This window comes from Plutella xylostella, chromosome 24, assembly GCF_932276165.1.
Source record: "Plutella xylostella chromosome 24, ilPluXylo3.1, whole genome shotgun sequence".
In the NCBI taxonomy this organism is placed as follows: Eukaryota; Metazoa; Arthropoda; class Insecta; order Lepidoptera; family Plutellidae; genus Plutella; species Plutella xylostella.
Window position 1 is genome coordinate 1,422,599 of NC_064004.1, and position 12,301 is coordinate 1,434,899.

General features: G+C 37.7%; 1 protein-coding gene and 1 long non-coding RNA gene across 2 annotated transcripts; both read left to right on the forward strand.

Moving 5' to 3' along the window:
• Positions 1-524: 524 nt before the first annotated feature.
• On the forward strand, positions 525-11,467 carry LOC105397544 (cyclin-dependent kinase 9). The gene is made up of 6 exons (XM_038110861.2): positions 525-1,376; positions 2,490-2,575; positions 3,040-3,177; positions 3,478-3,557; positions 3,966-4,093; positions 11,155-11,467. Exons 1-6 carry the CDS (start codon positions 692-694, stop codon positions 11,241-11,243), a joined length of 1,206 nt encoding a protein of 401 aa, XP_037966789.1. The 5' UTR covers positions 525-691; the 3' UTR covers positions 11,244-11,467.
• LOC125490459 lies at positions 7,953-8,883 on the forward strand. The gene is made up of 2 exons (XR_007267685.1): positions 7,953-8,009; positions 8,763-8,883. It is a non-coding gene; the product is annotated as an uncharacterized LOC125490459 (long non-coding RNA).
• Positions 11,468-12,301: the final 834 nt, after the last annotated feature.

Genomic DNA, 12,301 nt, shown 5'->3' on the forward strand with positions numbered 1-12,301 from the left:
AGCGACAGCTACGAAGATAAACAATACAATAACCATAGACAAAAAACTATCTCTTGTCTAAGTTGTTTATGGTAAAAAAATACTCCGAATAAAGATGTAATGATCCCTCTTGAAGAGAGCCTCTTCACTTCACTGCCACTCTTGTTTAGTCGTGTTTTAGATAAGTAGGTACTTGATTATTATGTTCTTCGGTCGTGGTGTCCGTCTAGCTAGGCTATAGAATAATAATGTAACGTTAGTCATTCGAAAACTAAAATGCACGGCATATACGAGTCATGCCGTACCAATGCCGTACAGTGCTGCAACAACAATGTTTGTGTTTCTTCATACGTCTAGTCTTCTAGTGTTCTACGAATGCCATATACTGCCAAGCACGTTGTATTGCGTTTGCGTAGCTCGCGCTTGTAGAGGACGTTATTATTCTCAGTTAATTTGATAGTTCATATTTTGACAGTGACAGTGACACATACACAATGTCAATGTCATTGTGTATTGAAATTTGAAAGGAAATGGCAGAAGGCAGATCGAGAAAACGAAGCGTGAACGAAGCAATCTAAAAATCAAAAATAACCCTGTTACTGTTGCAAATGATATAAAAATCTTTAAAGATTCAACAAAGTTACTATCTTACCTTTTGGCAAGAGCACATCCCATAACCTGTTCCTATCCAACCGGCAAGATTTCGTCCAAAATGCAGGGCGTGAGTGCTCCGCGCGAGCAAAACCAGCCCGTGCTCAGCACAAGCTCTACCATCCTCAACATGAGAGAGAAAGAGAAGTACATCGAGGACTTCGACTTCCCCTTTTGTGACGAGTCTTCTAAATACGAAAAAGTGGCCAAAATCGGCCAGGGAACGTTTGGAGAAGTGTTCAAAGCGCGAGCGAGGAATAGCAGTAAAAAGTTTGTTGCCATGAAAAAGGTTTTAATGGACAACGAGAAAGAAGGTTTCCCGATCACGGCTTTACGTGAAATTAAGATCCTACAGCTTTTGAAGCACGAAAACGTTGTAAACTTGATAGAAATCTGCAGAACAAAAGCCACATTGCACAATAAATACAGGTCAACATTTTACTTAGTTTTCGACTTCTGCGAGCACGATTTGGCGGGTCTTCTCTCGAATGTTAACGTGAAATTCAGTTTAGGAGAGATCAAGAAGGTGATGCAACAGTTGCTCAACGGTTTATACTACATTCACAGCAATAAAATACTTCACAGAGATATGAAAGCCGCTAATGTGTTAATAACTAAGAATGGTATATTGAAACTGGCAGATTTCGGTCTAGCAAGAGCCTTCAGTGTGGCCAAGTCTGGACAGGTTAATAAGTACACAAACAGAGTGGTTACATTGTGGTATAGACCTCCAGAACTTTTATTGGGTGAGATTATTTTATTTTATTTCATTTCATATTGCATTGTAATTAAGGGTAATTCCTCTCATATCCTCTGCAGTGTTTACAGTCGTTTGCAATAGAAACCAACAATCATGTAAACAAATATGGCGGACTGACATTGACAGAGTATTGTTTATGCCCATAGTGATGTCATAGTGTTCTAATTAGATTAAATATATAAGCCATAGACTATAAAATAAAACTGATTATATATAAAAAAAGTGTTTATTAAAACAAATTTAAATCTTCGTCTTCGTCATCATCACTATCAGAAGTGTCGCCGGTGACCGTAATTATAAATGGAACCACTATGTCATCGCTTGCCATGTCTAAAATGCCGTCGAGCTTTTTCATTTCTTCCTCTTCCTTTTTTCGTTTTGGTTAATTATATTAAGCTCTTGAATTTTTTTTAAATTGTATTCAAATAATATTAAATTAAAATAATTTATTAAATTAAAAATAAAAGATAACTTCAGATTACGAACAACACTAACTTTTCAATGACTTATAGAGTTCGATGAGTAAAAAACTAAGATGACAGCTTGTCAAATACTTCGAAATTTTTACGTTGCAAATGTTTTAACAAATTTAACTTATAAATACAAGTTAAATCGTGTTGAAGATAATGTGAAAACAATGGTGTGTTCATTGAAATCAGACTATGTTCATAAATTGATCGAAAATGTATGTGATTACGGAGTAATCGTGACAATTTGGTTTGTTTACATGATTGCTGGTTTCCATTGCAAACCACTATAGATTAGCATAGTTACCTAGGATTTGAATAGAGGAAGATACTACAAGCCCTGTTCCCCTCAAAGGATTGATGATGATAACCTTCCAGGATTATTAGGAGTGTCTAATATTTGTGTAAAGACCCCACTGAAAGATCTAAAATCACTGCCTGATGAAGGACACAATCAATAAATTATTATAGCTTTAGTTAACCCTCCCTATACTACCTAACTAATCTACCTAGGGGTGGAAACTTGTGAAACATTAGCTACCCTGTCATTGTTATCTACAAAATAAATTAGTTAAGTTTTCCTAATATAGTAAAATAAAAATAAGAATAAAATAAATTGTTTAACTTCTCAGGTGACCGCAACTACGGTCCACCGGTGGACATGTGGGGCGCCGGCTGCATCATGGCGGAGATGTGGACACGCTCGCCTATCATGCAGGTGAGTCTTCTGATTTGCTAAATAAAATAGTCATAGTAAGCACAGTTAATTTTAGAAATAAATAGTATATTATTTACAAAAAAAAGATCCCGACGAATTGAGAACCTCCTCCTTTTTTTGAAGTCGGTTAACAAACAATGAAATGTTTATATTTATTGTTGTTAAATAAACCTACTCTGACCAATAAAGTTTCTATGGGAAGCCATTTATGTATATTCCTGAATTTTCAAAAGTTGAAGAATCACATCCGAAGAAGGCCTTGAATCACATGTTGTCCCATCATTATCACCCCACTAAAACCCCACTGCTGGGGGGTCTCCTTCCAACAAAGAAAGCATTCTAGGCCTAGTCCCCCACACCACACTAGCCTAGTGCCGGTCCATAGAACCAAAACAAACCATTTCTATAAAATATTGCATCTATGAAAAAACCTAAATAAACCAAACATTTTCCTCCACTCCCAGGGTTCCACAGAGCAGCAACAACTCCTGCTGATCTCGCAGCTGTGCGGCTCCTGCACCCCGGACGTGTGGCCCGGCGTGGAGGCGCTCGACCTGTACAACAAGATGGACCTGCCAAAGGGACAGAAGCGGAAGGTTAAGGTATGAAACTGTACCACCACTGATACATTTGCTTGTGATGGTGGTAACCTTGCAGCAGCCTAATAATTACGTCTGAATTCATTGCATAAATAAATACAGCCAAACTCATTGAGATAAGCCATCTTCTAGTTCTAAGTGTTTGGTTGACAAAACCATGGCTAAAATACAGTTTGTAACTGTGCTTGAGTTTTGGATAAGGCATTAAGTATAGAGTTTTATTGACTGCAAATGCCTCCTTTACAACCCACCAAAAGCAATACTAAGCCATCATCCAGTAAATTTATATGTTATTATTTTCAGGAGCGACTAAAGCCCTATGTGAAGGATCCCTACGGCTGCGATCTACTCGACAAACTACTGCAGTTGGATCCCGCTAAAAGGTAAGAAAGCCTTAATAAGGCATAGGAATATAAAAAGAACCTTGCCTTATTATGGGGATACTTTTTATTATTTACAAGACCCTTTTTGAAACACCCTGTAATCCTCATTATCATCAGAAAATTGTGCCGATTCTAAAGAATGTAACAATGTCAAGTTCGTCTCCTATAATATTATGTACCGCTGACTATTGGTCTCTACTTTGTATAATTATGTTGCCTCATGCCATCATGCTATATTTTACAAAGTATAAGTAAGTGGACACATGCTACCTAAGTAATACTTTTACTACTTTTAAACAATCCTATGCTATATTCTAATTCTAAACCCTTTATTCTCGGTACCCCTTCATAAAAAACTGTAAATTTCACAACAAATGCAATGATTTCTTTCTTTCTTTCCTACCCCAGGTTCGACGCAGACACGGCGCTAAACCACGACTTCTTCTGGACGGACCCGATGCCGTGCGACCTGGCCAACATGCTGGCGCAGCACACGCAGAGCATGTTCGAGTACCTCGCGCCGCCGAGACGACCAGGTAAAGTGAAAGTTAAAGTGGAAGTCAAAGTGAAAGTGGAAGTCATAATACGAAAAGCATCATAAAATCTCTAGCGGTACTACAAGAACCAGGTAAAGTGAGTTAAAGTCAAAGTGAAAGTCAAAGTCGAAATATGCAGAGCGTCATCCAATCTCTAGCGGCACTACAAGACAAGAACCAGGTAAAGTGAAAGTTAAAGTCAAAGTGAAAGTCAAAGTGGGAATCAAATTACGCAGAGCATGCTCGCGCCGCCACTACGACTAGGTAAAATGAAAGTCAAAATATGCAGAGCATCATCCAATCTCTAGCTACTACATAAACCAGGTAAGGACAGTGATAATTATGACTTCTTCTGGACCCTTTGTTCCCATCGAGTCACACATCAAACCTGTCACACTGTATACAGTTGGGAATTCTTCATGAAAAGTGTGCCATCTAGTCACAGTGTTACTCGATGGGAGTGTTACTCGTTGGGAATGATTTATTTCTGAATTCCAAACCAGCCGCTGTAACTGGATGGGAACATAAACTAGAAAATTCCCAACTGTTCTCCCGTTACACGTTAAGATTTGTTCAGTGATGATGCCTAACCAGTGATAGGTACTGTGACTTATACAGTGTGTTGTTTTTCGGACCCGATGGGGGTTTTTTCTCGATGATATTACTCGTAGAAACCCTTAAAGTTTGGGTCCGAAAAACAACACACTGTATAAGTATTTATTATTACGATTTTTTTTATTTTCGTTTCTTGAAAAAGTATGAAAATAGAAATAATTATTCCGAACAACCAAATAAGTTTTATTAAACTAGTTAACAATAAAATTATACCTAAAATCAAAACCGAATTGTAAAATCCAATCATTTTTTTTCTATGAATGATAGATAGATACTGGGTGGGTAGTACAGCAGTAGCCACAAAATAATAGAGAAAATGAAAACTTTCAGTTCCCAAATTTTGCGTGGAGGTGACTTTATGGCAGTTTGATATTTACTTATCGACTCATATCTGCTCTGCTTTACCATGAAGAAATAATTAGGTACTTCCGAAGTACCTACCTCAGATTAATGATGATCTGGCGCTTACACCGCGGGCGCGCCTCGGACATAGACGGAAGATGCAGATGATCTCAAAATAATGGCGAAAATTATGGGGACCAACACCGATCTAGTACTTATTTATTTATTTTATTCGGAAAACTTAAACTAGTTAAAACTTAATATTACTAATTTGCATAACAGCCATGTAGTAGTTATAGTTATTGCATATGGTGGAATTCAGATCCATTGGACTCTTGTATTGGCTCAAAAGACTTGATGAGGTTTCACTAGCGCCATCTACCTTAATCTCTTATTCCCTCCATCCAAAGGTTGTCTGGCAGAGATTAGTGATAAGACCGCCTTTTGTACCCTAATTAGGTTCGTCATCTTTAGCCTATAGTAGTCCACTGCTGGACGTAGGCCTCTCCCAAAGCACGCCACTGGATGTGATCTTTAGCTTTCCGCATCCAAATTAAGTTACAACTTGAATATTTTATTATTCTTTTGGGGTGTACAAATAAAGTGTATTCTATTCTATAATCGGTTTTTGTCTATGGTGGAAAATTCTTCATTGAAAATCCCAACAAGTTACTGTGACTTGTTGGGAATTTTTATTTTCATAGTCCCAACTAGTTACAGTGTTACAGTTGTATGTGACACGTTGGGAATGAAGGAAAAGGGTGTTTCAACGAGTAACAGAGTGTGGACTGATGGGAATTTTGAATATAAAATTCCCAACGAGTAACAGTGTGACTGGTTGAGGTGTGACTGGCTGGGAACAAAGGTTCTGGACGGACCCGATGCCGTGCGACCTGCAGCCTTACTCCCAGCGATGAGTGGCTGAATCGATTTCACAAATATCGCTATTTTCTTACTCCCACCGCACATTTTTGCGGCTCATTGTGTTATGACGTCACGCAAACCGTTCAGTGAAAATTATAGCGTTACTAAGCCAGAAATTCGCACCACGAGCTCATCACACAGAGTAGATTATAATGTCAAAATTGCACTGAGCCGCCCCTTTGAAAAAAGTTCCTATTCTTGCAACGCAAAGCCATTAGGTACAATGGCTAATTTTCCTATTTTTGTAAGAAAAAGAGCCTGTAATTATACCTACAAAGTGATGTGAAAGTAGTTACTGAGGATACGTGAGGATTGCAAACCAGTCTCCCTGGATATTCAAAGGAGTTGACGGACAATTTGATTGAAGACTTTAGCTCCATGAAACTAGCTGATTTTAGCGTAACAAATAAGGTGAGTATCCACGAACATAATAGAGGTACATGTGAAAGTTTCTTCAACTAAAGGCGGTGATCCATTCGCGAGCAAAACCTCTAAGTCCGCGGTCTAAAAAACCTCCAACGAGGTTACAAAAAGAAGGTTTGCTGAAGTAAAGTGACAAAGACCCTTGGTCTGGAAGCACGCCACGACTTTGCCAATGATGAGTGTAGACTGTTTGGTTCGCTAATGGATCACCAACGAGATTCGACAAGCCAACAAGCAACAATCTATACCGTCGCCTCGCCAGTGGATGATACCGCCTTAACACTCATGTTCTTAAGGCATGAAGAAGAAGCCTTAAAGGAAATATCCTTCAAAACAAAGACAAACCTTATTTTACCATTGTTGTAGTCCTATGGCACCCCAGAGGTGTCATAACATCTGCCACCTATCTTTGTTTAAACCACCTATGTTTGGTCTCGCTCCAGCTAAGTCCAGTGGCTAACAATATATACCTACTAATAATAATAATAAGATAAACCTTCCTATACTATCATAATGTCTGTAACCTAAACCCCATGATACTAACCAGAATTTTGGTATTTGTAGGTTTTTACTGCGTTGCAACTGGCTCCAGACTGGAAATAACCAAGACTAAATATTCAAGTGCCTATCTGAAGTACTTAACAACAAGTTGTATTAAGATCTTATGAGTGGATGAATATCAAACTGCCATATGTCACGTCCACGCAAAATTTGGGAAATTGAGGTTTTTGTTTTCTCTATTATTTAATGGTCATAGAACTTGCACCGTGATTTAATCAGTTGACTTGTGACCTTAAGAATGTATTTTCATCAACAAATCCATTATAACACTCATAGAAAGGCGTAAAAGTTAATAAACAGTTTGGACTTATAGCAGTTTGATATGCCCATACAAAACTTATGCTGTTTTGATATGAGTCATAAGGACTTATAGTTGTTTGAAAAATACTAATATCATGGGCTGGACTCAGTAAGACTAATATAGTCTATATTCTATTAAATACAATGAAGTTAATCAACCAAAATTTATCGGTAGAAAAGTACCTACCTACCGTATTATATTCTACCCGATACGGCCCTGTGTTTACTACGAAAATTCTTTGTGATTGACACGTGGGTTGGAAAAAAGGGGTTTTAAACTTACTTCGCCATAGTTTTCTGTCGTGTTTTTGCTACACTCTTCAATCTGTTCCTTTTCCGAGCTTTATCAGGGTCCACAATCACAATTTCCTCAACATTTTCATTCATATTCGTAATAAAACACTGGGAGCACACACCACAGCCTCGAAATTCCCACCAAGACTGACGCCATGTTGAAAAAATTACGCTCTGTGATTGGCCGGAATGGACTTGTGAAAATTTGTAATGCGAAACGGTTAGACTTAAAAGGATTCGAAAAAAACTTACTTCTTTAACGGCTTTTTTCTCATGGATGCCTTGCACTTATTGGAACTTGAAGGGCATAGGCAAACTGACTTTTTAACGGAAAACACGACCAAATCAAAAAGTAAATTTTTCGTGTAGGTGGACATATGGCAGTTTGATATTCATCCACTCTTATGAAGTTAATACCTACATAAGAAACTAAATTGGCATATCATTCTGCTACTGAGTAAGTCACTTAAGCTGATTTCAATTTACTTATTTGTAGCAAAAAAACCCTAGCACAAACACTTTAATTTTATGATGCACTGACAGTATGAAAAATAATTTACTTGGCTTGCTTATCTAGATTCTATATCTATAAAATATTATTTGATTCATCTGTTTTCTAAGTACCTTAGGATTAAACTGTAGTGCTGCGGTGGGTATCTTTTGTAGTAAAAAAATATACCTATGCTGGCTCAATCTCCACCTACTACAGAAACAAGACTATCTATTCTTGGACCAACAGAACACCTATCTCAGCTATTGGAACACCCAGGCTTGCTGCTCTATTTTACTCGAGAGCTAGGCTGGCTGAGCTAAAATTAAGGGGATATGTACAAAGGTTCCACTCAAGAGAGCCACGTACAGGAGCTTCACCACCTCTCAGAATAGAATAGAAAATCTACTAAATAAAGTTGTATCAATGCCTTGATAGTACAGTCAGCAATAGATATTTATGCCACCCCAGTAACAAAAATTTGATCCTCATGGGTGGAATAATAATATTTTATCTATACTTACTAACTTAAGTATTACTTACCTTAATATTAGTTATCATTATTTTCCATGTTACATAAATATTACCTATCAGTGGTCATAATATCTAAGGGCTTGCGTTGGGGTGGCATACATATCTCTTTGGTTGACTGTACAATATATTATTATTATATCCTAACCTATAGAATTACTATTAATCTATATTTCTATCTTATTTCAGATAATCAAGAAGCAGTTTTTTAGCTAATAGAAGAGAACCTTATGCTTGATATTTCAGAACACTAATAATAATTGTGATGTGATTTAATATGATACTTAATAAACACAAAATACAGCAAAAACCATGTTTCATTTCATTATTTACCTGTTGATGTTGCACTTGACTAAGAGGTCATTCATGATCCTATTGATTTATAAAGGCTTGATAGGAAGTATTCCTTCTTAAGAGTCCGGCAATGATAACATTGCAACATGGAAGAATTGTATAAGTATGTAACATTGTAAGTTGTACTTTTAATATATGGATACCTTACCTGTTGCAATGTTATACCCTTGCTATTTCACCAACTGAGCAGAGTGGCAAGACAGTACTCTTAAACCATTCCGTGGATCACAATTTAACAGAATGCTCAGCGGAAGACACTGTCTCGGGTCGCTCTACTTGGTGGTGTAATCAGGGTGTTCGCATTATCTGCTTTATGAAGATTAGGTAGACACATTTTTTATGTTTAAAGCAGGGTTTACTGACATGATAACATTGTGTTTTTACATAAGCAGACACTTGGTCCATGCATAATGTTACAACTCTTATTACTAGTTATTACTGCTTTTTCTTAGAACTGCTTTAAACATAAAGAATAAAAAATAAATCAGCCGCATTCAACTTTTAATATGATTAATACATTACGAGTAATCGTTTATAGAGTTTACAATGCATGAGTCTAATAAGTACATACCTAAACTATGATCACTCACGACTTACGAACTTTTGGATTTCGATATGATTATGGAATTGTATTAAGTATGTGGTTGAAAGCACGATCTTAGAGTATGGGTTTGCACTTATTATTCAGAAATATTATCACGGTACAAGATATAGTCAGTATTTCACTGTAATTGTAGGTTATGTTGAGTATTTTTTCAATAAATTTCCGCCTTGATTTAAAACTTTCACAAGATATTTCCTTGGCTATACGGTGACACGCAACGTCTTCTTCTTCTTTCTGTAAACAATGATTGATAGTTTAATATCTATAACTTTGTAACAAATTATCGTAATATTTTATCGGTCTATTTTATAAATCGAGTCGATCTGAGTCTGCAACTTAACCACTCCATCAGAATACTATACTTACGTCATATTATTATGTATTTAGTGCACAAATATCTATTTAAATAAGGAAATTCCATTTGTAATTTTGTTTTATCATTGTTATTGTATGTTGTATGAATGAAGTGGAGGGAGTGTTTTCACAGGTTCACAGAGTATTTTGATTTTTAGTTTGAATGCGTTCAAAAGCCCCTAATTTCATATTTTAACGTTTACAAAGTTAAGTTTTTGTGAATAATAAGTAAAAAATGGCATGAGTGATGACTTTAACCTAGTGTTTAATAAGTATTTTAATTAATATTTTACTAACATTGAAAAAATAAAAACATAATATGGACTGATGATTACCGGATTTCTTATTTCAAGCTTCGCTAGTACTTCGAACGCACACCAATTTTTTCCTTGTCAGAGCGAGAAAAAACACAAGATCTTATACAATTTTATAGAGCGACATCTCTTTCTTTCACCTCTATTGAAATACGGAACGCAACATCGGCCTGATATCGGCTTACTTCGGCTACCGTTTCAAAAATAATCACTAGTCGTTTCTTGATATATTTTCTACGTTGTCCCTGGTCCGCGGCTCAGTCAAAACCGAGGTGGTGGTACCAACTGAATCGGCCTAAATTTTTGAACTGAGTTTTAATTGGCTTTTTTGGATAGCAACTATTAATCGCTGGGAGTAAGGCTGCTGGCCAACATGCTGGCGCAGCACACGCAGAGCATGTTCGAGTACCTCGCGCCGCCACGACGACCAGGTAAAGTCACTTTCACTTTCAAAGTTAAAGTGAAAGTGTCTGTGTAGAATCTCCAGCGCTACTATAATAGCCAGTGAAGCAGAACGATGTGACTTATAATTCTTCTGGACCTCTTCTCATTTTCACGTGACTTTATACTATGGAGAATGACCTTTTGTTTTCCCAAATTTTGATATTCTGATTTTATTTTGAGCTTAGATATGCCATGCTGCACAGGTAGGTTTCGGCTTAGTATACCCTTTTTGCAACATCCTGTATAGGTATGTACGGGACGGGCCTACAAGGCCAAGTTTTCATTGCGTGTCAATTCAATTCAATTGAATATAAATTTGTGGTGAATCGCGATATTGTGACGTTTATCTACGTAGATAACGAACTCATGTAGCAGCAGCAGGATTCACCGGACACTTATAAAATACAGTCACCCGTAAAGGCTCATTTCATGCTGCATAATAAATTTTATAGAACGAAACATTTATCAGCTATGCTATTTTCTCCACATTTATATTCTTATTCTGTTCCAGGCCACCTGCGCCACCACCACCACGTGGCGGGGCAGCCCAAGCCGTCGCAGCCGCAGCAGGAGGAGGGGTACCAGGACAGGGTCTTCTAGGCACCAGCACCACAAGAATCCACCTTAGGGCTGATTTTACAATGGTCAGATAAACGTTATCTGAGGAATAAAATTGTTGCTGTCACTGTCTAATACAAATATTCAGATGTGACAGCATCAGAATTATTCCTCAGACAACGTTTAGCTGCCCATTGAATAATCAGCCCTTAATGACGGAAAGACACTGGGGGTCACTAGCTTCGCAACCTTATTCAAATACCGTCACTTTACTTACAACATTTTTGGTCTATTATTCTGGTATGGGGCTTGTACACAAGACTGCGATGGCGTCGCATCTTAAAAATATAAAAATCTGCGACTGTTTGACAGTTTTTCAAGGCAAATGCTTGATTCTTGCGATGCGACGTCGCAACGCAGTTTTGTGTTCAAGCCCTTATACAAATTATGTACCTACGTCTGAATAATATTTCACTTACTCAATCATAAAAATTCCATAGTGACGGTATTGTAATAAGGGTGGGACATGCAACACCCATGTTAACTATACTATACTCTACAGGGTGTTGCAAAAAGGGTATACTAAGCCGAAAGCTGCATGTGCAGCATGGTATATCTAAGCCCGAAACTGAAATCAGAATGTAGCTTTCGGCTTACCTACCCTTTTTGCAACACCCTGTATATGCGTTGTCAAATATGTAAGGAGACAAACTGTCCTAAAAACAAACCTCACACGTTTGGTTTTACCATGAACATCTAATATCTAATGCAGCATTCTAATATATGTCTTCCGAATCTATTATTCGTTATCATCATCAGCCAACAATCCTCCACTGCAGGACATAGTCCTCTAGAATCAACACTCTGTCCTCGGCCTTCCTCATACAGCCACTACCGGCTAGCGGTAGCTGGTCAATCCAGCGGGCCGGAGGGAGGAAGCTAACCATGGAAGTAGAAAAAAAGGCGGAAGGAATATCGCTTACTAAAAGTGAGGCACCCTACGTAAGTCGATATCATTGTTACGACGAGCCCGACACACACACATTCACACTCAAAGTAAGTCAGTCCGCCGCCGCGCGCCATCACGTCGCACCTACGCA

Coding starts and splice junctions, on each gene's coding strand:
- LOC105397544 (XM_038110861.2), top strand. CDS start 692: ATGCAGGGCGTGAGTGCTCCGCGCGAGCAAAACCAGCCCGTGCTCAGC. Junction 2,576..3,039: donor CACGCTCGCCTATCATGCAG/GTGAGTCTTCTG, acceptor CTCCACTCCCAG/GGTTCCACAGAGCAGCAACA. Junction 3,558..3,965: donor CAGTTGGATCCCGCTAAAAG/GTAAGAAAGCCT, acceptor TTCCTACCCCAG/GTTCGACGCAGACACGGCGC.